This window comes from Heterodontus francisci, chromosome 15 (assembly GCF_036365525.1).
Source record: "Heterodontus francisci isolate sHetFra1 chromosome 15, sHetFra1.hap1, whole genome shotgun sequence".
NCBI classification, from domain to species: Eukaryota; Metazoa; Chordata; class Chondrichthyes; order Heterodontiformes; family Heterodontidae; genus Heterodontus; species Heterodontus francisci.
This window is the reverse complement of record NC_090385.1, coordinates 85149798-85173269: the sequence shown is the minus strand read 5'-3', so window position 1 is coordinate 85173269 and position 23472 is coordinate 85149798. Positions and strand designations below refer to the sequence as shown.

Below are 23472 nucleotides of genomic sequence, written 5' to 3'. Positions count from 1 at the left end.
TGGCCATACGTGTCAACAACAAAAACTTGCACTTAAATACCACCTTTAACATAGTAAAACATCTCAAGGATCTTCACAGGAACGTATTTCAGACAAAATGTGGCATTGAGTCACAGAAGGAGATAATAGGACAGATGACCAAAAGCTTGATAAAAGAGGTAAGTTTTAAGGATTGTCATAAAGGAGGAGAGATTTAGGAAGGGAGTTCCAGAATTTGGGATGAGACAGCTGAAGGCATGGCCTCCAATAATGGGCATTGTCACCTTCAGAGACTAATAGCATGAAGTTTCCTTTTATGAAAGATGCAAAAAGCAATAGTCACACAATCATCCAGAGACCCGTCCAATTGAATTGTCATTTTAAAAATGCCTATGAGTACATCATTATTACCACTGTTGGAGTGTGGCCTTGTATACCTCTATACATGGTTTGTTCAAGTTTGGTTCAGTCGTCAACCATAGTTCAGACCATAGCTTCTAGCACTGCAAGAGAGCACTGTGCCGGAAGGGGACATTGTGGCTGAAGTTTGTATCAGGAGGCAGTGCAATGCAGGTGATTGTGAGTCATCAGCCAGCTTTACACTCCACCCATTTTTCTATTCCATCAATGTCAATGGATTATAAAATGGACTTTTGATTTGCCATCATCTGCTTTGCACTAGTGCCTACAATGAATTTCTCTGCCATTATCTCCAAGGAACAATTTACAAGTGTTTTAGGAGCAGGCAAAAGAACAGCAATCAGTAACATCACAAGCAATTGACACAATGATACATTTCCATGCCTGCTTCATCACTGTGCTGGGTTTGGAAATAAAAGTGCCTTTTTTATCGCTGTTGTATTTCTTTAATATTTTCCCAAGAGGCTGACCATTAGTCAGTTCTCTTCCTCCATCCCTCTCTGCCTAATCCAGAATTGGCAAGGATAAAAAAAAGATGCAAGGGTGCTGCTTGGGTAACTGAGAGCTACCCTGCTAATGATGTGCCAAGAGTATATTCATGGAACAGAAGTGCTGGCCTCAATGTGTGTGTTCTCAGCTGGTGCATCCATGTGTACATGTGTATTACAAATGAAATGGGATAGTCTAAAAGCTAAAAAAAAAGTCTGTTTGCTTCTTTGCTGCTGCTGCAAGATTATTAAGAAGTTGACACATTGGGCTATCCTCTCAAGGCAAACCAGTGGTGGCTTGGGCTATTAGATGGTATAAGTGACAGATATTCCTGCCTGTTCTACACTCTTAGCCTGGGTCTTAATATAGAAAGTGTTCACAGGTGTAGCTCTTGATGACAGTGGCAAGTTGTCATTGGTCTGAAGATGACATTCCAAATCTTATAATTCCCTAACACGGATGACACAAAACCTGCAGATTAGATCTGAAACTCTGGGGATGCTGACCCAATTGATAAAAATAAAACAGTCTTGTTCCACCGGAAATCTCTCTGGAAGTCTGGAGCTGCAATATGATATGCCAGCAGTAGCCAGAAACCATTTTAAAATCAATAAAGAATAACCCTCCTGAGCCATTTTACATTGTCAGCCTATGAAACAGTCAATAGACTAACACAGAAATCAAAGACTTCCAAAATGGTTCTTCATTACAAACTGAGTTGCAGCCTAGAGCAAGCCAACTGAACTCCATTGGGAGCAAAATGCATCGACACAAATAAAAGATTATGGTGTACAACATAAAATTCTTTTATATATGCTGCCAGGGTATTGTGGCGGATTGGTATTAAAATGTGCCTATGGCTTTTAATATTTAATATTTAGTCATTGACGATGGCATTTTTGCCAGTAGCCAGCAAATGATTTTTCAGTATTCAAATAATGTTGATGAGGTGGCTTTTCTATGTTGTCTTTCAGACAGTGAACGACGGCTCTACATTCATTTATTTTCACAGATCAGATTTTCTGCCAATTGTTCTTCGCTTCTTTCTTCCTCTCTTAAGGGCATTGACAGCACCCTGGCCACCAGGCATTCTTGAGAACGTGAGTTAAGGAATCATTTTCTGTAAGTGAGATGAGACATAGGAATATTCAGCCCCTCCAGCCTGTTCCATCATGGTTCATCTGTGCTTCAATTCTACTGTGATTACAGTATCACCTGTGTGTGTCTTCAATTAGCCCACATGCCCATTTACTGCTCTCAAATATATTTATGAAAACTTTTATTCCTAGCTTTAGTATCCCTTGCAAGTTTTTGTTATATCCTTTTTGCACCTTTTATTACTTACTTTTTATCTCTTTATTGCTGTTTACAGCTTTCTTGGTCTGCTAGATTTCTGCCTTTTCTTGTCTTTGTATAAGCTGTTTCTTTTAGCTTGATACTGTCTCTTACCTCATTTGTTGACCACGGTTGGTTCACTACACAAGTGAAGCTTTTGTCTTTGAGGGGTATGTACTTATCTTATATTGTACCAAATGCTTCATTCAATGCTTCCCACTGTTTGTGTGTTTACCCATTAAGAGTGTTATGAGCTCACAGGACATCAGTCTGGTGCATACTGAGTCTTTAATGAAACTGACTGTAATGGCTGCTCCCAGTCCAAGTACCTCATGGTAGAGGTCACATGACTATGGCAAGCCAGGAGGCACATTGGTACAGTATTGCATTTCTATCCCTAAACATTCCCCTTTTCATACAAAAAACAAAAAAATGTGCATGCATTATCATTGACACTGTGAGTTGCCCAAGTTACCCACTATGCACACAACTGTTCTCATGCATTAGTGGTTCGTCATTCTTATCAGTCTCTGCACATGCATTGCAGACATGGTCATTAAATCATGCTGGTCTCTTAATGGTGCGCGTGCACGTCGTCGTTGGTTGTTCCTCTGGTTGATTTTCCTTCTCCGGCAAGTGTCGTCCCCTTGTCACTTGTTGCCGCAGTAACTGTTGTTGTTCCCCTTCTGTTGTTGGGGTGCTGTGGACCTCTGGGGCTGATGGTTGTTCCGTATTCTATGCAGTTGGTGAGTTCTCATCTTCTTGATTTACCGCCTGCCATGAAGGAACAGCTTCTCCAGTTGTGTGTGTGTGTGCCTGTGGTTGTGATGGTATCTCTGGTCCTTCATTGCCACCACATACGATCGAGGTGACAACTGGTCCCAAGATGCCAATTCGGCTGACTCTTGTTGAGCGTGTTGAAGGTTTGTACCCTGATTGGCTCTCCAATGCTCAATTCTGGCAATGGTTCAGCAGTTTTGTCAAAACGAAATTTGGCTTTCTGCCATTACACCTTGATTTTGTCTGCCCACTCTGCGGAATCAAAGAAGCTCCTTCCCCACAGCCTCCACCTCTGGCGCCTGAGGAGACGACTGCCAGATCTTCCCCTTCCTCATTCCTCGTATGACTTGCGTCACCTTGCAAATGGCAAAGGCGTTCTTGTTCCAGCGCTGACACCCGCTCCTATAGACGATCTCCTGGGTTTTCTCTTTTTGCATGTTGAGGGTTACCAGTCCAAGCTTTAGACTTGCTTCTGCTGAGATGAGTGGATTTTGTTTGCTGTCTATGATCTGGAACTCCAGATCTTTGTTCTTGTCATTGCACTGGGATCTCAGAGTAACTTGCCCTCTTGGCACCAGTATGGTGCTATCATATAGCCTCAACCTTACTTTTGAGGGCTTCATTTTTGGATCGTCATGTTGAGCCACTTTGCACAGGTCTGTGACGGTCATGATGTTGCATGATGCACCGGTGTCTATCTGGCACTTTACGTTGACTTGATATTCTCCTTCGTCAGTCATCATTCCAACAGTCACAAACCATTTATCACCTATCGACTTGACTGACCCAACCTGTTGTATGGTGTATAGTGATTCATCAGAATCTTTAGCTGATCTCTCTCCAGTGGCCATCTATATTTATTTATTTATTTATTTATTTAGAGATACAGCACTGAAACAGGCCCTTCGGCCCACCGAGTCTGTGCCGACCAACAACCACCCATTTATACCAACCCTACTGTAATCCCATATTCCCTACCACCTACCTACACTAGGGGCAATTTACAACAGCCAATTTACCTATCACCTGCAAGTCTTTGGCACATTGTTGACACTTTTCTTTTTTAAATATCTATAGAAACTCTATCTGTCTTTATATTTCTAGCTAGCTTTCTCTCGTACTCTAATTTTACCTTCCTTAGCAATCTTTTAGTCAATCTTTGCTGTTTTTTATATTCTGTATGTATCCTTATAGCTAAAATCCCTCATCCCTAAAACCATTCTGGGAAATCTCCTCTGCACTCTCTCAAGGACTCTCACATCCTTCCTAAAGTTATATCTGCTTGTTGTGCTTCCTTCTAGCCAAACACTTGTGTGCAAAATGATTCAGCTTCTTGCAGTGAAAACACAGCCCTCCCCACACTGGACACGCCACCTTCTCCTTTGTGTGATGTCCTCCGCAGTATTTGCAACCTGCCCTTTGTCTGTGATCTTTCTGCCCATTCGTCTGGGAACATCTATCAGCATAATGCAAGGCCTTGTCTGTTCTGCCATGAATATGGTCTAGCTGCTGATTTACAATCTCAGCACTTCTGAACATGTCGATCCCTTTCCCGAGAGTCAGTTTGTCTTCTCTCAGTAGATGTGCGCTCACTGCAGGATCTCTAATGCCTAATACAATCCTGTCATTAATTAGATCATCTTTTAGTTATGCAAATTCACAGGATTCTGTGAGCTGTGTTAATGCAGTCACATATTGATCAATGGACTCTTTTACACCTTGGGCCCTAATATTGAACACATATCGTTCATAGGTTACGTTCACTTGGGGTTCAAAGTGTGCCTTCAATGCTTTCAAAATTTCTGCTGTCCGTTTTTTTTGTTCTTCAGAGAGATTTAGGGTGGAATACACTTTGTAACAGTCTCTCCCCAACAGTGATAAAAGTGTAGCTACTCGCAGCTGCTCTGGTTTCTTAATTAAATCTGTTGCAATTTTGTAATTTTGCCATTGTGAGTGGAAAAACTGCCAGTTCTGTTTCATATCATCTTTCATTTCGACTGGCGCAGGCAGAGGAAAATTTGCAGCCATTGTCTTACCCTGTGCTTTCAGCAGTTTCTTTGTTCCTTTTCTGTGGCTTCCTGTGGCTATCAGCAGATTTTAGCAGTTCTGATCATTCCTGTGGCCTTTGTTCAGTAGCTTTGCTTCTCAACAGCTTTTCACCACTCAGTCCCAGCTCCACTCTGACACCATATTATGAGCTCACAGGACACTAGTCTTTAATGAAACTGACTGTAATGGCTGCCCTCAGTCAGAATACCTTGTGATAGATGTCACATGACTGCAGCAAGCCAGGAGGCACATTGGTACAGCATTGCATTTCTATCCCCAAAGAGTTCAGCCCAGTTTATTGTGGTTAATTTATGTCTCATCACTTTGATAGTTTCACTTACTTAAATTTAAATTCTTGGTTTGTGATTGCACTTGCTTCTCAAACTTAATATCAAAATTTAATCATGTTATAGTCACCAAGATGTTCCCTTACTGTCAGATTGTTAACTAATTCTAGCTCATTATTCATCATTAAATCTAATATGCATTGGTTACTTGTTGGGTCTGAAACATATTGGTGTAGGAAACTCTCCTGAATACACTTTAGAAATGTAGACATTGATTCCCTACTAGAATTAATCACAAAAGCATAATCCTAATCCTGAGCATATTCATACTGTACAGACAGGTTCCATAATTTCAAGGACCCGCTGTTTGTGATTGACTAGATTATCAACCACTTTGACTCTCAGTTACAGTTATATTATGCTAATAATTATTATTTCTGGACTCAGCCTACCTTTGATCGTGATATCTGTGACATCTGAAATAAAGCACCAAATAGCAGAGTGCTGGCCAGACATCTGTGATGCCACAGATTTGATCAATCAATATCACACATTATTGTGCAACCAGGAAGAGTGAAATCAATGATGTTGTCATTGGGAGGCTAGACATTATCGTTGGTTATAATGTACGTTCAGTACATGCTATAACATTTCTCTGTGTGCTGTGGCATTAACCCATCTACAATAAACTTGTCAATAGGCAGCTCCATTAAAATAGAGGATAGAGGAATATTGTATAAATGTATTGAGCATTCGTTTGCTAATATTTCTGGCAGGAATTTCCAAGCCATGTTGTTAAACAAGAGATTTCAGTGATTTTGAATATTGATGATTCTGTCCTATAGTTTCAGTCATCTTGATATTCAGACCAAGGTTATGAATGGCTGCTTTTGGAATTTCAATTGTACCTCTGTTCCCCCCTTACCCACAGAGCACACATTGACCTACTTGAAAAGACAAAACTTTACAGCCTGAAGTGAAATAAGAAATTCTGGAGTGTCACCAAACAAGATTTTGTCCAATGCAGCATAACAAAAACCCAAAATATGACCGTGTTGCTCTTCAGTTTTTTGAATACATCTTCAAACATGTCAACTATTTCCATTTGGCCATCTTAGAGGGACTCTTCAAGATGAAGAATACTTTTGCTGCTGAGGTTAAATGTTCTTGGTGGAAACCATTAAACTGTGCTTGGCAAACTCCTGATCATCAAAGACTTTCACGTTTTGAGAAATGATCTTTGAAAACTCCAAGCTGGCTTTGGCTATGGACTTATTTCTAGCAGATTAGTTTGATTGCTCAAATGACAGATCATCTCAATCTTTTGATACCACTGCCATTCCTGTGACTATCTTCTGTATTACATGGTGCTGGAGCCTTGTACCCATCCATTACTCTTCCTTGAGATGCAATGGAATGATGGAGCAATGCTTTCCAGAAAAATGTGAGTATCAATTGTAAACAGATGTATTTTCTCTCTCTCCTCCTCCATTCAATTTCTGCTAAAGGTACTAGGTCCTGGACGCTGGTTCCTGGGTGCCAGCAGCTTTCCAATACCGTGCTGCAATGGTCATTTTTCACATTGTCATGCTAGGCCCCCACCTGCCATGAATGAGGCACATTAATTTTGTCATGAACATTGATTTTAAACTGTTACTGGAGTGAAGAAAGCACTTGTTAAACAGATCAGCCGTGGCTGGAAAAGACATCTGCATATTAACAGATGGTGATTAGAAGGACAAGGGACCATTCCCTGACACATTCGACCCACAATGGACCTTGATCACCAGGTATTGTGTGTAAGAGGAGCGTTCCTGGTTGACTGCTAGGGTGATACAATCCAAGACATGGTCAGACCAGTTAGTCACATGACTAACCTGCTTGGCAACCTGGGTTTTTCTGAATTGTACAAACAGTTTGAACTGAGAATGTCTGTTTGCTCCTGGACTGAGATCTCTCCCATCTGCTCTTATCTCCTTCTCACAAGCCTCTGAATTTACTGAATACACATAAACCCCAAGAGAGAAAAGTCTCCTACAGTGAACAAGGTTTAAGAAGAATACTAGGCCCCAACGAAATGCAAAAACTACCTACAATCAAGGATTCTACAGTGAGCTTGAAGAACTGTAACAATAACTCTTCAGAGATTGCATCAAATTTTTTCAATTTATTTTTCTTTTGCTCTTTTTTTCTTCTGCTCTTTTCTGTCTCTATTTGCATGTGTGTATCACATATGCATGCTAGCGTGGGTGCGTTGTGTATCCGTAGGCATAAACCGAATTAGAGTTTAAATTTAAGTTTAATAAATTTCAACTTTTCATCTTTAAATCTATGAAAACCTGTTTGTCTTAGCCTTAAAGTGGTGAACAAGGATTCACCAAGGGGAGCTACAACACGGCGTTTTAAAAATTAAACCCTGTTACAGTAAGACCATGTGAAGGCTGAAAGGGAACCCTAGACATCTTTCTCACTGGGTCGTAACAAGATGCAAGGCTAAATATTGGCCTGGATGTTGCAATCACTGGCAAATGAAAGATGCCAGTTGTTCATTACACTTAGGGCTGAATTTTTCCAGCTCAGCTTCAAAAACAGCGTGGCGCACGCACGAGATGTGTGCCGCTGAGCTTGTGGTGGCTCCTTTACACGGAGGGGGCAGAATGCCCACTCCCGATGATGCAGAGGTGGGTGCCCAATCCCCAGCAATGACGTCCAGCGGCACCGTACAGGCGCTGGTGTCATTTTTAAAGGGCTTCAAGCCCTTCAGATCCATTAAAATTTTTAAAGGTACAGACCTTTAAGAAATTATTTTAAATATTTATTAGCAGTTTCAATCCCCTCTCCCACCCTCCCAAAACTACTCAATTTATTAATTGCCCTCTCACTCCCCCAAAAAATCCTGACCTTTCCCCCCTGAACTTTCTTCACATTAAACTTCAACCCCTTCCCACCAATAGCAATTGAATAAGTCTTGTTTTATAATAAATCAAATAATTTTGTTATTTATTAAAGAGTTAAAAAAAGCAAGTTTTCCCCGCTGCCCCCCTCCCCCCAACCCCGCCTGAAAACTTCACTCCTCCCCGCTCCCCACCATTGTTCCGCCTCGGATCTCTGAACAGAGATCCAAAGGCGCGGGAGTCCCAGCAAACAGCCAGAATATCGGAGCAGGATGGCCATCGCATCAAGGTCTTTATTCATGTAACTGACATAAATGAAAATATTTTAATTGGGTTCCCATCGCAGAGCGGTGGGGTGGCCGCCACAAGGCCTCGCTACTGCCAGTAATATGAGGCAAGGCCTTCCCAGCATCCAGGCTCATGGGGGGCTTCTCCCGGAGGTATTTTCCAGGCCCCCCGCTCCCCACCATGACCCCCAAAATCAGGGAGCTGATATAATCCTTACACGTCCCCACAGACTTTCTACGGGCTTTTACACCGGAACTTGTAATGATTAGAAATACATTTAAGCATGATGCCCTCTACAGGGGATCGGAGACCTCTAAACAGGGCAAGTAACACTGTCTCCTTAACCAATCAGACTGAAGAATCCGTACTGAGCCTCACAGAGTCTGAACCAGCTGTAAGTTAGAATAGTTAATTCAATGTTAAATCATGTGCAGAAAGTGAAATAAAGAGAAGGAAAGAAAGATGGGATAAAAAGAAAAGGTAAAAAATTATTTTTATTTAATTAAAAAAATCTCCAACAATAATTAAAATCTGAAGGAATGAGACTCCACACTTGTAAAACTTTTTTTGCTGTATTTAGTGAGGATAGGTTGAAAAAGATAGGACTGTTCGCTATGGAATGGAGAAGGTTAAATGGTGAACTAATAGAGCTTTTCAAGATAATGAGAGGTTTTAACAGAGAAGACAGAGAAAAACTTTTCCCTCTGGTGAATGAGCCAATAACCAGAGGCGCAGATTTAAAATCATTAGCAAAAGATCGAGCGGAGAGATGAGAAAAAATGTTTTTACTTAGAGGTGCTGGGATCTGGAATAGTCTACCTGAAAAGGTGATGGAAGCTGATTCCATAAATAATTTTATGAGGGACTTGGATAAATACTTCTGAAACTGGAATTGAAACTGCACTTTACATCTTTCCTGGTGCAGTGCCCAGAATTGTCCATAACTGTCCAGCTGAGGCCTTACTTGCGATTAATAACATTCTATCATAATCTTTTAGCTTTAATATTCTATGCCTCTATTTATAAACCCAGGCAACTCATATGCTTTTTCAACCACCTTATCAACTTGCCCTGCCACCTTTAAGGATCTGTGTACATGGACAAAAAGGAAAAAGGCAGGGGTGTGGAATTAAGCATGACAGCTCTATCAAAGAGCTAGCACAGGCATGACAGGCTGAATGGCCTCCTGCTGCACTGAAGGTTTCTATGGGCAGAATTTTACCAGCCCCGAGTGGCAGGTTGGGAGATTTTGGTTGGTGGTTCGTGGTGGTTCGGTAAAATAGGGGGAGCCGTGCCAGTATGGCTCCCAGACGCAGTCCCGCCGCCGGGGCATTTTCCCAGCGGTGTGACCAGATGCAGATCAGCTGCCCGCTCCAAGGAGCCAACTTGCATACTTAAAAGGCCCTATTAAGGACCATTTAACAGACCTGTCAACATTTTGCTGATGGTGGGGCACAGGGAGGGCACCAGCTTAATGAAGGCGGCCTGGGGGACTTTTGGAGCCGAAAGCTCCATGGCCCAAAGAGGGGGCCTTGGGCCTGGAAGGCAACACCTGCAGCTCCAACAATCTCCCCAGAGGGGATCCCCCTCTGACCCTCAGCCCCCTGCATTTTTCATTTTTTTCTTACTTACCTGTTGGAGGCTCCTGGTCTCCTGCCTGCTTCAGCAGTGACTACATCTCCTGGTGGCACTGCTGAGGTTTCAGAGCTGCTGGTCCTCTGATTGGGCCAGCAGCATCAGGAGCTCTTAACCGGATGCCAGTCTGGAGGCAGCCAGTTAGGAGGCTGCCTGCAGTAAAATCGCTAAGCCGGTCCTGCTGCCGGCAAGTGAGGTCTCAGGGATCCACTTTTCAATCGACATTAGGGTCCTGAAGCTCTCAGTAAAATTCAAGCCTGTGATTCCACAATTCTTTTTTAGGTTGGACAACGTTTATTCTACAATGGGGATTTTTTTTCTTTCTAAACAGAGGACCCAATCCAAGAATTATCGTATTAACCAGGACTTAAACACCTTTTGCCTGCTCCACTGTTCAAAAGCTAGTCACTTATGGGACTACTTACCACAGTGACAGCATCATTGAGGAGCGATTCACCAAAAACCAGAATGTGCAGCTGCTCATTTACATGAATCTCCTCAAACACGGACAGGACGGCCACTGGATCCACAGCCGCAATCAAACTGCCGAACAGTAAGTTGTAGAGCAGGGAAATATCCTTTAGGCCAAAGGACTCAATCTGGCAAATCCCATAAAGGGACAAGCCAATTCCAAAAACATTCCACATGGTTCCTACAACTGCATACCAAAGGATTGTTCCAATGTTCTCAAAGAAGGGCCTACTAGGCATGAAGTAGCCTGCGTCGAGTACGATTGGTGGTAGCAGGTAAAGAAAAAAGACATCAGTGCTCATAACTGGCGCAGATCTCTCATTCACTCCATATATTATTCCTCCCATTATCAGGCCCACGATTATAAGCAGGCAGCTTTCAGGTACGATAGAGGGCAGCTTGATATAGAGATGAAAACCTGAATAGGGTTTAACGAAAAAAAGACAATTCAGTTCTCATGTGAATTTTAAAACTGAAAAGAATTCTGTTGAAAGCACCAATAACATTGAAGGTGTTAATGTGTATTAACAGTTCGTATCTCAAGCTATTTCCAAGATAGCTGAAAAACTGAAGCCATATGCTTTGTATACGACTTCACATCCGAACCTCAGCAGGCAATTTTTTAAAAAACTACCACGAAAATCATTTACATTCAAGTATATCAATATCAATTATTCTTGCCCATTTTCCCTGCAAGCTTTAAATCTGTGCTTTAGAACAAAACCTGAAATGCAAACAGAAAATAGTTGAAACACTCAGCAGGTCAGTCAGTGTCTGTGGAGAGAATCAAAGAAGTTAATGTTTTGGGTGCCGTCCCTTCCTCAAAACTGAATAATAAGCGTGGACAGGCATATTAATGCCAGCTGTGCCTGCTTTGTCAGAGGAAGTGCTTAACACTCTTGTTCCCTATCCTACTCAGGCCTTCTCACAGACCATCCCTTACAGTACATTGACGACTGTCATTGCTGCTTCCAGTTCTTGACAATTTCATGAACTCTAATTCCAGATTCCGCCCATCCCTTACTGTCAGATTTTGAACTTTGACACCTGTTGGACTCCTCTTTTTCAGTTCTGAAAGGTCTGTACCAGCAATGTTAATTTCTACATTTTCTTTGCAGGTGCAGACTAACCTGATGTGTGCTTCCAGCATTTTCCACTCTTGGATTATAGCTATCTGACATTCAGAGGCATGATCCCATATTGGATTTGAAGAAAACACTCCAGCCACTGGTGGGTTTTTCCTCTTATCCCCAATACCCTCAGTTTTGCAAGGGCCCCTTGATGCCACACTCAATTAAATGCTGCCATAATGCAAAGGAAAGCTTTTCTCACTCCAGGGACTTGAGTACACAATCTCAACTGACACTCCAGTGCAGTACTGAGGGACTGCTGCATTGTCAGAAGTGTTGTTCATTGAATGAAATGTTAATCTAACGCCCCATATGCTCTCTTCATTGGATGTAAAGATCCCATGGCACCATTCGAAGAAGGGCCCAATATTAATTCCTCAATAAAAATCATTAAAACAGATTAACTGGTCATTATTTAATTGCTGTGTGCAAAATTGGCTGCCACATTTCCTACATTACAACAGTAACTAAAATTCAAAACTATTTTTGGGACATCCAAGGTCATGAAAGGTGCTATATAAATGCAAGTTCTTTTTTTTTCTGTTCTGAGCTATTCATCTCTTGTGCCAATGCCTGTATCTCTTGGACAAAGCACAATTCGACTGCTCACCTATTTTGGTCCTGATCCGAATGGGAATGCTACTATTTCCTAGTTTCCAGTGATCATACCCTTTTCTGATTATGGTATTTTGCAGATTTGCAAAGGTAAATGAATTAAATGCAAAGATAGATGACTGAGCGATTGTATAGTGATGTAGATTGGCACGAAGCCCTCATACGTCTGGGGTCTGGCAAGTAAACCCAGGCCAAATGACAAAGTCACATCTTTCTGCAGCTCTATCAACCCTACTTTATGTTCCTGGTTGCCATGGAGATGGTAGTTAAAATGGGACAAAATCTCGAGAGAAAGCTGCAGCAGTATCTACTGCTGGTATTGACACTATTTTTAGGTGTAAATAGTTATTGCTTCCACGAACATTCTAGATGCTAACTTGCGCCCACTACTTAAATTAAACAGTTACTAATGACAGCTCAAACTGACAGCTGCTTAGTAACTGACCAAGACTTATTCTTTCTCCAAAGCAGCTTTCAGGACGGACCTGACTGAAGCAGTGAGTGACGGATTTGGTGGTGGTAACCGGAAAATGCTCAACCCAAGTCTCTCAGAACCTCAGAACCTAAAGGGTGTTGCACATTTTATGAGCGATTATCGAAGCACAAGAGTCCATCATCACCATGGCAACATTTACTGCTTTCAGCAGCTGGCGATGACAGGCTCTCATTCCCCTCCAATCCATCACAACGAGAGATTTTGATTCTCAGCTCTCTATAGAAAAAGCTAATCTGCTTTTGAAGTAATAGAGTCACACTGAAGATTCAAATACTGATTAACCTCAGTGTACAGGTCATTTTGGTACAAACGCTTTGTTTCCCCTCTCAATGGCAACCTCAGTGGCCTTTGCTGTTACCTTTCCTGGTTGGGTGTTTATTCAGGCACTTGAGGATTGTGAAGCAGGAATTATAACTGCTGTGTCTGGTCTGGTCAAATATCTGCCACTAGTCGCACTGGCAGAACAAACAAAGTCTTCTCGGAGCTGAAAATACTCGAGAAAATGAGTTATTAGCACAGTTGTTTCAAATGACCCAAAGCACAATGAATTCGGGTAGCCTTGATCGCGTGGGCCTGTAGGATAAAACCACCCAAAACTTGGCACAACTAGCTCTTTTTTAGCAGAAAGACCGCAATAATAACTATGGAGCAGGGAATAAGAACATAAGAAATAGGAGCAGGGGTAGGCCATGTAGCCCCACGAGCCTGTGCCACCATTAAATAAAATCATGACTGATTTTCTGCCTCAACTCCACTTTCCTGCCCAATTCCTATATCCATTGATACCCCTAAAGTCCAACATTCTATCTAACTCAGCCTTGAATATGTTATGACTGAGAATCCACAACCCTCTGGAATAGAGAATTCCAAAGATTTACAACCCTCCGAGTGAAGAAATTCTTCCTCATCTCAGTCTTAAATGAGTGACCCCTTATCCTGAGACTATGTCCCCATGCTCTAGAGTCTACAGCCTGGGAAAACAACCTCTCACCATCTACCCTGTCAAAACTTCTCAGAATCTTATATGTTGAAATGAGATCACCTCTCATTCTTTTAAACTCCAGAGAGTATCAGCCCAATTTACTCAGCCTCTCATCATAGGATAGTCCTCTCATCCAGGAATTAATCTAGTGAACTTTTATTATTTATTTTATTTAGAGATACAGCACTGAAACAAGCCCTTCGGCCCACCGAGTCTGTGCCAACCATCAAACACCCAGTTATACTTATCCTACATTATTCCCATATTCCTACCACATCCCCACCTTCCTTCAATTCCCCTACCACCTACCTATACGAGGGGCAATTTATAATGGCCAATTTGCCTATCAACCTGCAAGTCTTTGGCTGTGGGAGGAAACCGCAGCACCCGGAGGAAACCCACGCAGACACAGGGAGAACTTGCAAACTCCACACAGGCAGTACCCGGAATTGAACCCGAGTCGCTGGAGCTGTGAGGCTGCGGTGCTAACCACTGCGCCACTGTTCCGCCCATATTGCCTCCAAAGCAAGTATAACCTTCCTTAGATAAGGATACCAAAACTTCACACAGTACTCTAGGTGTCATATCACCAAAACCCTACACAAATGTACTAAGACTTCCTTATTCTTGTACTCTAGCCCCCTTGCAATAAAGGTCAACATGCCATTTGCCTTCCTAATTGATTGCTGTACCTGCGATACTTTTCTGATGTTATGGCTTAGGTTCATTGTTGGCTTCACCTCCTCTGCTCACACATTCACCTTAGTGCCCTTCAAGGTCCCATCCTTGGCTCCCTCCTCTTTTCACTTACATCTTACCCTGTAGTCATATTATCTGGAAGCTTGTGGTCAGCTTCCACATATATATCGATGAAATTCTCCACTTGCTCCAAAGGCTGTTGCCACATACTCCAACTGCCTGTGTGACAGACTTGGAAGAGCCAAAAACGCCTCTGACAAGGTTAATGGCGGCCTCTTCAGTTCCTACCAGCACCCATATACCTCTGGCATTGATTCCAAGCTGTCTAAGTGGGTCTCAACATAAGTCAGTAACTCTTAACAGCTTCTTCTCTCTGCTCCCTCTCCCTGTGATGCTGCAGCCCAAGAGGAACTATAACCTCAGCCCCAATGACTCAGAACAACTGGTGTACACAGAGGCCTTTCAAAACTACATCACTCCTTACAAAGATTCAACAGCACTCTCTTCTGACTGAAACAACTTCTGTCAACTCCTCCTACAACACAGCACAACCCCAAACTCTGCAGCAGCAAAAAGAAAGTCAAAAGCATCTCTCCTGGAAGTTGAATGGTGATGTCTTTAAATAACGCTGGTGAATAGTCTCTAATGCAGCCATACAGTTTAAAGAGAGGACATTAACAAGATTCACGAGGGGCAAACTGGCAGGTCGGGTGCCACAATTTGCCCACTCTGCATGCTTACATCACATGCACAGACACCTATGTTAGTCCCCTTCAAAAGATGGCAATTGGCGCAGGTCATGCCAGACATCATCGGGAGTGGAAACCCCCCCCCTACCCCTGCCATCTTTTCATCTCCCAGCTCCCGTAGCACTGAACCCAACGGTGCTATGCAACCAAATCTTATGGTTATTGATTGAAGAGGGTGAAGGAATTTCAGCTCAAACTGCTGAGACAATGGTGGCCACAAGACTATCAGTTAAAAAGACTTTGCATCACGTTCATGACACCTACAAGTGCAAAACAGATCTGCATAAATCTCCGTGTTTGGAATGAGCAGCATTATTAACTCTAGGTCTTTACTGAACCATCCCAAAGTACTGATGACATTCCATTTTGACAACATGATCCAAACTATTCAAGTTAATGTTTTTATACCAATGTCTAACACAGCCAACACAGAAACTTAGGCCTAAAAATCGGGTTGCCCTGGTTTTTGGACATGAGGGTCATAACTCGTGACCTGCCTGTGCCGATGCACAATGAAGTGGGGGTCATGCTTTTTCATGGTGCCACCTCAACTGCAAGATTGCAGCATTGGCCCGAGGGCTCCAACATTGCTGTTCCACCCTCAAAGCTTCCTGCAGCCTCTGCCCATATTTCCAAACCAGTTAAATGGAAAATGTCAATTGGTCTTAACTGCAAGTATTCTCAACTGGTGTTGTCTGGATACAGCTGGGGTAACTGGCAATCTTAGCTGGTAACCATTCGGTATTCCCAGTTGCCCAGTCGACTTTAACTGGAACCATTTGGGTTCATCTGGTATCAGTTGGCTTGTGGACTGGATCATCTGGAACCAGTTGGTAGGCAAAGTGGAACCAGTTGGAATTCAGTGCAGCCAGTTAACATATAACTTCTTCAACTGTAACCAGTTGGCAGGATAACTCTTTGAACTGGAATTCAACTGGATTGACTTAATCAAACCATTAAGACTGCCTGCAGCTTAAAAAAATGTCTCTGTCTCTGCCTGTGTGTTCTTTAATTCTTAGGATCCTGCTTTTATATTTTTTTTTCAGAGCTGCCTATGTGATATCCACTGGACTATATTTTGCATTGTTGCACCCTTCTCTGACTGATACAGCTCTGTGAGAGATGTAAAATCTGTTTAAATTCATGTTCTGATTAAAAAGGTGTAAATATATTAAAATTTGTGTTTTGATGGGAAAGACTGTAAAATATGTTTCAAGTCATTCATGAAAAAGGATTGTTTTATTAGTAGTTTTTAAAGATGCTGTTTTATGAAAGTTTTGTTGCAACAGATTATGTCTGGGGTAAGACAGGAGAATCCAATCAGGTTAGGAAAAAAACATCAATTATTATAAAGTCAGGAAGGGCAAAGTGCACAGAATTTGCAATTTGGCACAGAGGCAGCTCTGAAAAAAAAGATACAACAGTAGGGTCCTAGGAACCACAGAACAGGCAGAGACAGAGACACAGCAAGAACTACAGAAGAGGACTCACACAGAAGAAGAAGCCAGAGTAGAAGAAGACATCAGAGGAGGAACAAAGACAACATTAGCTGTGCCCATACAGCTTCGAGGAGCAAGGATCGAAAGCGGCTTGTCTACTATCGCCTGTTGTTAAGTATTTTGTATAAGCATTTATTCTGTTGGCTTGTTGCACCAAAACCATTGTCTGAATGTAATTAATGTTTACATTTAGCATTTTGATTATAGCTGTAATTTAATTTATTGCATTTTAACTGCTGTGTTCACTTATTTCGTGATTTCTGCACTGTGTTTAATTTGTTTTTTGTCATATAATTGTGTTTTGTATTTTTTTGAATCACAATAAAATTTGAAACTGTGCAGTCAAGTGTTTTTAGCTTCACTGTATGATCACAGCACAAACCACATAGGTAATTTTCACTTAATAGTGGTACTTATACGAACACTTCTCACAAGTTAATTCTCTGGTCTCAAATGGAATGAGTTGAGCCAGAAACCAGTCTTAACTGGTCACAACTACAAACATTATAAATTTTCAACTGGAACCAGATTCACTGGTTTCAACTGAAGCCAATATAATTTTCAACTGGAACAAGTACAATAGGCCCAGTTGTCCAAATTTCCATGGGCAACTGGTCTAAGTGGATCAGTTAGAACTGATTTGGATTTATGGGTGCGTACAGCTGGAGGGCCCAGCAGCGTTGTTTGCCAATCATGTGGTACAGCCAGCCTGCTCTTTTTAAAGGCAGCTGTACAAAAAACTTGCTGCAATGTAAATTATTGGAAAGTGAACACCAAGGCTCAGAGAGGGTTCCAGGGAGATGGATATGGCACTGGAGCATTAGTAGCAGAGGTGGGCTGGAGGAGAGATGCCATGTTACTGCAGGAACCAGGGGGCCCTCATGGACCACCCTCAAAGGAGTCCGAGCAAGTGTCCAGGGTGGTCAATTTCCAGAGTGTGGACCAGAGCACCTGGCAGGAGTCCTACAAGAAGTCTATTGACTTCATGCATCTCCTACCCACCACACCACCATCCTCTCATGCTGCTCAATGCAGCACAATCCCATCAGTTACCCAGCAGCACTCCCTGGCACTTAGGACTCATGCCTAACATTCAAATACTCCCCTCACTCTCATACACCTACTAATGCTGCCAGCCTCACACCCAGCTCTCGCAGGCTCCACATACCCCCACTATTCAGATATGGCAGGCACATCGCCCAAACTCGATGCTACACAATCACTGACATTCTGCCCCCTCTCTTGCACGACAAAGTGGCACTAAACAGAAGGGGAAAGAGCAGACCCAATGGGAGTCAAGGATGGCTGCATCTTCTGAGCCCTGCGGAGAAGATAGTTCTCCATATCGTGTGACTGCCTGCAACAGGACCTGTGGTATTTGACATCATTGAGAACATTGAGGATGACAGCATCTTCCTGCCTAAAGCCCTTTCTCAACTCCCAGCTCACCCTCATCCTGTTATCTTGCATGATGAGCAAGCTGCAGATGGTGTGACCATGACCTCTTGCTTCCCACCCAAACTACTTCCCTTTCCGAGTTCCTGCTTTCAGACACACAAGAATTGCTGCCTGCACAGCCACAGCAGCCCATGGAGGAGGAAAGAGAGAAACAGCAAGCACTGACGAAGAGGCCCTGTCACTTGATCTGACACTCGTAGCCACCAGCTCAGACAGTGGCACTGCTTGTACCTTGGAGGCAGGGATAGATTAGGGATCAGCGCATGATGAGCCATCCGAGGATGAGTGGGCTGCAGCCAAGCCAGAGGGAAAGGATGGTTCAGTTACCAGCTCACCAGAAGCAGAAGTCGTAGACAGACTCTGCTGCAGGGAACTCAGATGAGGACCTTGAACAGGTATACAGGTCTCAGCAAATAGGTGAGCACTGATGGGCCTGCACATCAAGATTCTGGGTACATTGGCTGGCCTGCCAGAGAGGCTCCTGTTGCTGTCAAGGAACATGGAGGGGTCAATTTTATACTCTCCCCCGCGGCAGATTTGGAGGTGGTGAGACAGCATAAAATTGGGTGGGATGGTGGCGGTGTGGGGGGGGGGCGGTAATCCTGCCACCATCCCACCTCCACCGAAATTTAGTCCGGAGTGGGAAGGCCTGTGAATGGCCTTCTCACCCCGCTGCCAATTGAGGCCGTTAACTGGGTACTTAACCCCTAATTAATGACCTCTCCTCATCAGAGCCACAAATACCCATGCAGCGGGCAGCCATGTCACCACATAGGAAGCATGGCACGAAAAGCTATGCGGACTGCTTCCTGGCTGCATTGGGGAGGGGGGGGGGTTCCTCGTTCAAAGGCATGTAGTGCTTGAACGAGGGACCCAACATCGAGAAGGGGGGGCCCATTGAGGGCCACCGCCCCCCCCACCATTGCTGCCGACATCCCTCCCCCCCCCCCCCCCTCGACCCCCACCCTGCCCTACCTATAGCCTGGTTCCAGCACCACTCCTTGGTGTCTGATTGCTACAGCCACAGCAGCAGCCACCACTTCTGCGGTGGCGATGCAGCTGCTGGCCTCTGATTGGGCAGCAGATTTGCAAGGCCGGGATTTACGGCGACGGGGTCCTAAATCATACAGAAGGCCCATCACTGTTCAGTTAAGTGCCTGATTGGCGCTACATTCAGTGGGCCTTCCATACGAGAGCCAGCGCGTGGATCTCGGCATTGGTTTCCCCCAACGTCGAGAGCCCACCACCAACACAGAATTGCACCTGAGGGGTCCGACTGCAATGTGGCAGAAGGCATCACGCAGAGCCTGGAGTCCATCCTTTCCAGCATGGAAGTGATGGCCAACTCCATGACTGTACTACCAGACTGAACTATGATGGAGTCTTTGGTGGCCTGCTGTCTCAGCTGCCCCTGCAGCACAGGTGGAATTCTCGCGATGTCACTGTACTGCAGTGGAAGCTTAGATGGAGGCCATGAGAATCAGTCTCAGACTGCTCCCATCATAACTATGGATCTCAGTGCTCAAAGGGGCTGGCAGGCTCATACAGCAATCCAGCAATCTGTACTCCAATAGATTACTAGGATTACTGAGGCACTACCCCAAGGGAGTGGCAGTGCCTCCATGGAGCATGAACCTGCTGTCCTCTCTCAGGATGACTGCATTCATGCTCGCACCACTGCCTCTCAGCCAGCCAGCCCAGATTGCTGCCACCTATGCTGAGATGGTGCAATCTGACACCAGATCTTCGAGGCCCAGAGCTTTGAGAGCATTCTACAAGGCCATCTGCAGCCTCCCCCACTGAACATCAGCAGCTTTCCACCAGCCATGCTGCAACCACTGTACAGGAGCACTAGGAACGGCAAAGGCACCTGCAGGACAGGCACGAAGGGGATGCACAAGGGTGATTAATTCATTCTTCTTTGTATAACTGGATGTGTTGCTGCATAAAGATGATTTTACTGAGAGATGTTGGCCAAGGGAACGTTGTGATGTGAGGTGGAATGGATCTGAGGGTGGTGATTGGTGGATTTACATTGGGATGGTGAAGTTGTTTGAAGTGGAACCCGAGCCCCACAATCCACTGTCTGACATTACACAGGGTCCAGGATGCTTCCTCCCTGCCTCCTCCTCTTCCTCCCTCGGTTTCATTTCCTGGTCATGCTGCAGAGCAGGAGGCAATGAAAAATCTTCCCCCATACCTGCGTCAGACAGTCATGTCTCCTCTTTGGTTGTCTTTAGAACTGGCAGAAAACACCTCCAAGAACCCATCCCCCCAACTCCCACCAACTCTGCCTCAGGAAACTTCAGAGAACCAGTTCACCTTCAACTGCGGAGCAGGATTTTGGCTTTTTGGGTCCCAAGATTCAGATCAAATGGAGGTCAGGACTCCACACTTTGTGGAAAACAGTCACCCGGCAGTGATTTGTCCCTGAATTGGCCAATGACTGGTGCGAAGGTGCACTTGCCATCCAATTAACGATGGCAGGGGGGCTCTCAAAGTTGTAACGCTATTAGGAGGCCCCTCCCGCAGGCTGCCATTTAAGGTAAGAGAGAGGGAGGCTGCCTACATCTTGGGGCACCCTCTCAGCACTTTAAAAACTTTAAAATTTAAAAAAATGGGCATAACTGGAAAATTCCAGTCGGACTCTGTTAATGTACGTTAATAGGCCATTAACTTATCTTAATTGGTTACAAGCTGCTTCCAGGCAGGTAACCCTTCCACACCCGATCCCACCTCTGGGAAAATGGCCTGGGGGTGGGATGATGCCAGCAAACTGGCACACTGGCCATGACACAAATTTTCATCCCCTTCAGGGGCAAAGATTCTGCCTGTAAAGTGGCCCTTTAATTAGGACAGGTTCAGGCCCCATCTTGCAGCTGCACACCTGATGGTTGGTGAGTGATGGATGAATTCGTGGCCTGAACTGTCATTAACAAAGTTTTCAATCCTGGCATCAGATCAGCGGATTTGGCTGTGAGACATTCGGATAGCGTGGGTTCAAGTTGTTCCAGTGAATACAGGAGATGTACCTGCGTGTGCCCTTCTCCTGCACTTACACCGCATGGGCCACGCAGGAAGTGGCTGATAACATGGGCCACAATCGGTAAGCAGGGCAAGGCCTCCGTTGCTATGAACCAAATTTGCACCTTATGGTGGAGAGTTAATGCTGCAATCAAAATAGCAGGGAATGGAATGGGGTGCACACACATATGACAACATACAGAAGAATTCTCCTTCAATCTAGAGTCCTAAAGAAAATCAAATATGGTTATGCTCCGCCACTAGAGCACATCACTTTGGCATGCTAGGCCCCCACCTGCCAAGAATGAGGCAGATCAATTTTGTCATGAACATTGATTTTTAACCGTTGCTGGAGTGAGGAAATTACTTGTCAAACAGATCAGCCATGGCTGGAAAAAAATATTTACATCCTAAAATACATCGAAGGTGAGGAAGCACAATCCAGGGCCTTCTAAGGAGGGAACAATCCACAAGGGCCAGGACTGGTTAGACCAGCTGGTCATATGACTAACTGGCTGTTCCAGAGTTTTCTTTTCAACTGGCCACAGAGTTTGAACTGAGAAAGACTGTTTGCTCCTGGACTGAGAAGATCTCTCTTGTCTCCTCCTATCTCTTTCTCACAAGCCTCTGAATCCACTGAAGAGACATGGACCTCAAAAGAGAAAAATCTCCCACAGTGAACAAGGTTTAAGAAGAATACTGAGCCCCAATGAAAAGCAAGAACTATCTACAATCAAGGACTCTAAAATGAGCTTGAAGAACCGTAACAACAACTCTTCAGATATTGCCTCAAACTTTTCCACTTTATTTTTCTTCTGCTCGTTTCTGTCTCTATTTGCATGTGTGTATTTCGTAGGCATGCTAGCGTGGGTGTGTCGTGTATCCATAGGCCTCAACCAAATTAGAGTTTAAGTTTAATAAATTTCAACTTTTCTTCTTTAAACCTAAGAAAACCTGTTCGTGCTGGTTTCTTTGCCTTCTAATTGGAAAGTGGTGAACAAGGATTCACCAAGGGGAAGCTAAAAATAGAGTGTTTTAAAAATGAAACCCTGTTACATTAAGACCAGCTGAAGGCTAAAAAGGAACGTTGGACCTCTTTCTCACCGGGTCATAACAACTTGTGGAAAATACCTATAAGGGGGATCATCTTCATGAATGAAGTGTCTGCGTTCTTTTTGTTACCACAATAACAAGTAAGTTATCTGTGATAAAAACAGAAAATGCTGGAAATACTCAGCAGGTCTGGCAGCATCTGGGGATCGAGAAACAGAGTTAACGTTTCGGGCTGATAACCTTCCATCAGAATTGGGAAACGTTGAAATGCAATAGGTTTTAAGCAAGTGAAAGGGGGAAGAGTGGGACAAAGAACAAAAGGGAAGGTCTGTGATAAGAAGGAAGACAGGAGAGATAAAACAACAAAAGGGTTCATTGTGCAAGGCAAAAGGGAGCGTTAATGGGAAAAGTAAAGAAACAATAGATGTGTCTAGAGGAGGTGTGAATTTCAGTTGATGTACAGCTGCCATACAAAAGTAGAAAAAAGGAATAAAAAAAAAGAGAAACAACAGAGAACACCCAAAACCAGCAAAGAAAAAAGAAACAAAATGGGGACAGAGGTGGGAACTCAGTGTTGAGTCCAGAAGGATGTAAAGTGCCTAGTCAAAAGATGAGCTGTTGTTCCTCAAGCTCGTGTTGAGCTTCATAGGAACACTGCAGGAGGCTGAGGACAGAATGGTCAAGTGGGAGCAATGTGAGTTAAAATGACAGGCGACTGGAAGCTTGGGGTCACGCTTGCGGACTAAACAGAACTGCTCTGTAAAGCGGTCCCCAATCTGCGTTTGACCTCCCCATTGTAGAGGCAACCACATTGTGAGCAGCGAATACAGTACACGAAAATGAAAGAAGTACAAGTAAATCACTTTCACCTGGATAGAGTGTTTGGGGCCTTGAATGGTGAGAAGGGTGGAAGTAAAAGGGCAGCTGTTGCAATTCCAGCTCTTGCATGGAAAGATGCCATAGGAAAGTGCAGGGGGTGATGGGAGTGACTGAGGAGTGGACCAGGGTGTCATGGAGAGAACATTCCCTTTGGAATGCTGAAAGAGGAGGGAGGGGAAGATGTGTTTGGTGATGGCATCACGCTGAAGGTTGTGGAAATGCAGAGATCCATTGAATACAGAGGTTGGTGGGATGGAAGGT

At 43.9% G+C, this 23472-nt stretch overlaps 1 protein-coding gene across 1 annotated transcript in view; it reads right to left on the bottom strand.

Moving 5' to 3' along the window:
• LOC137377935 (sodium/hydrogen exchanger 2-like) overlaps positions 1-23472 on the bottom strand; it is a 332862-nt gene that overhangs the window by 269839 nt on the left and 39551 nt on the right. Inside the window, exon 2 of the mRNA XM_068048001.1 lies at positions 10582-11045. Within this exon, the coding sequence (XP_067904102.1) occupies positions 10582-11045 (464 nt within the window). The remainder of the gene's footprint in view (positions 1-10581; positions 11046-23472) is intronic.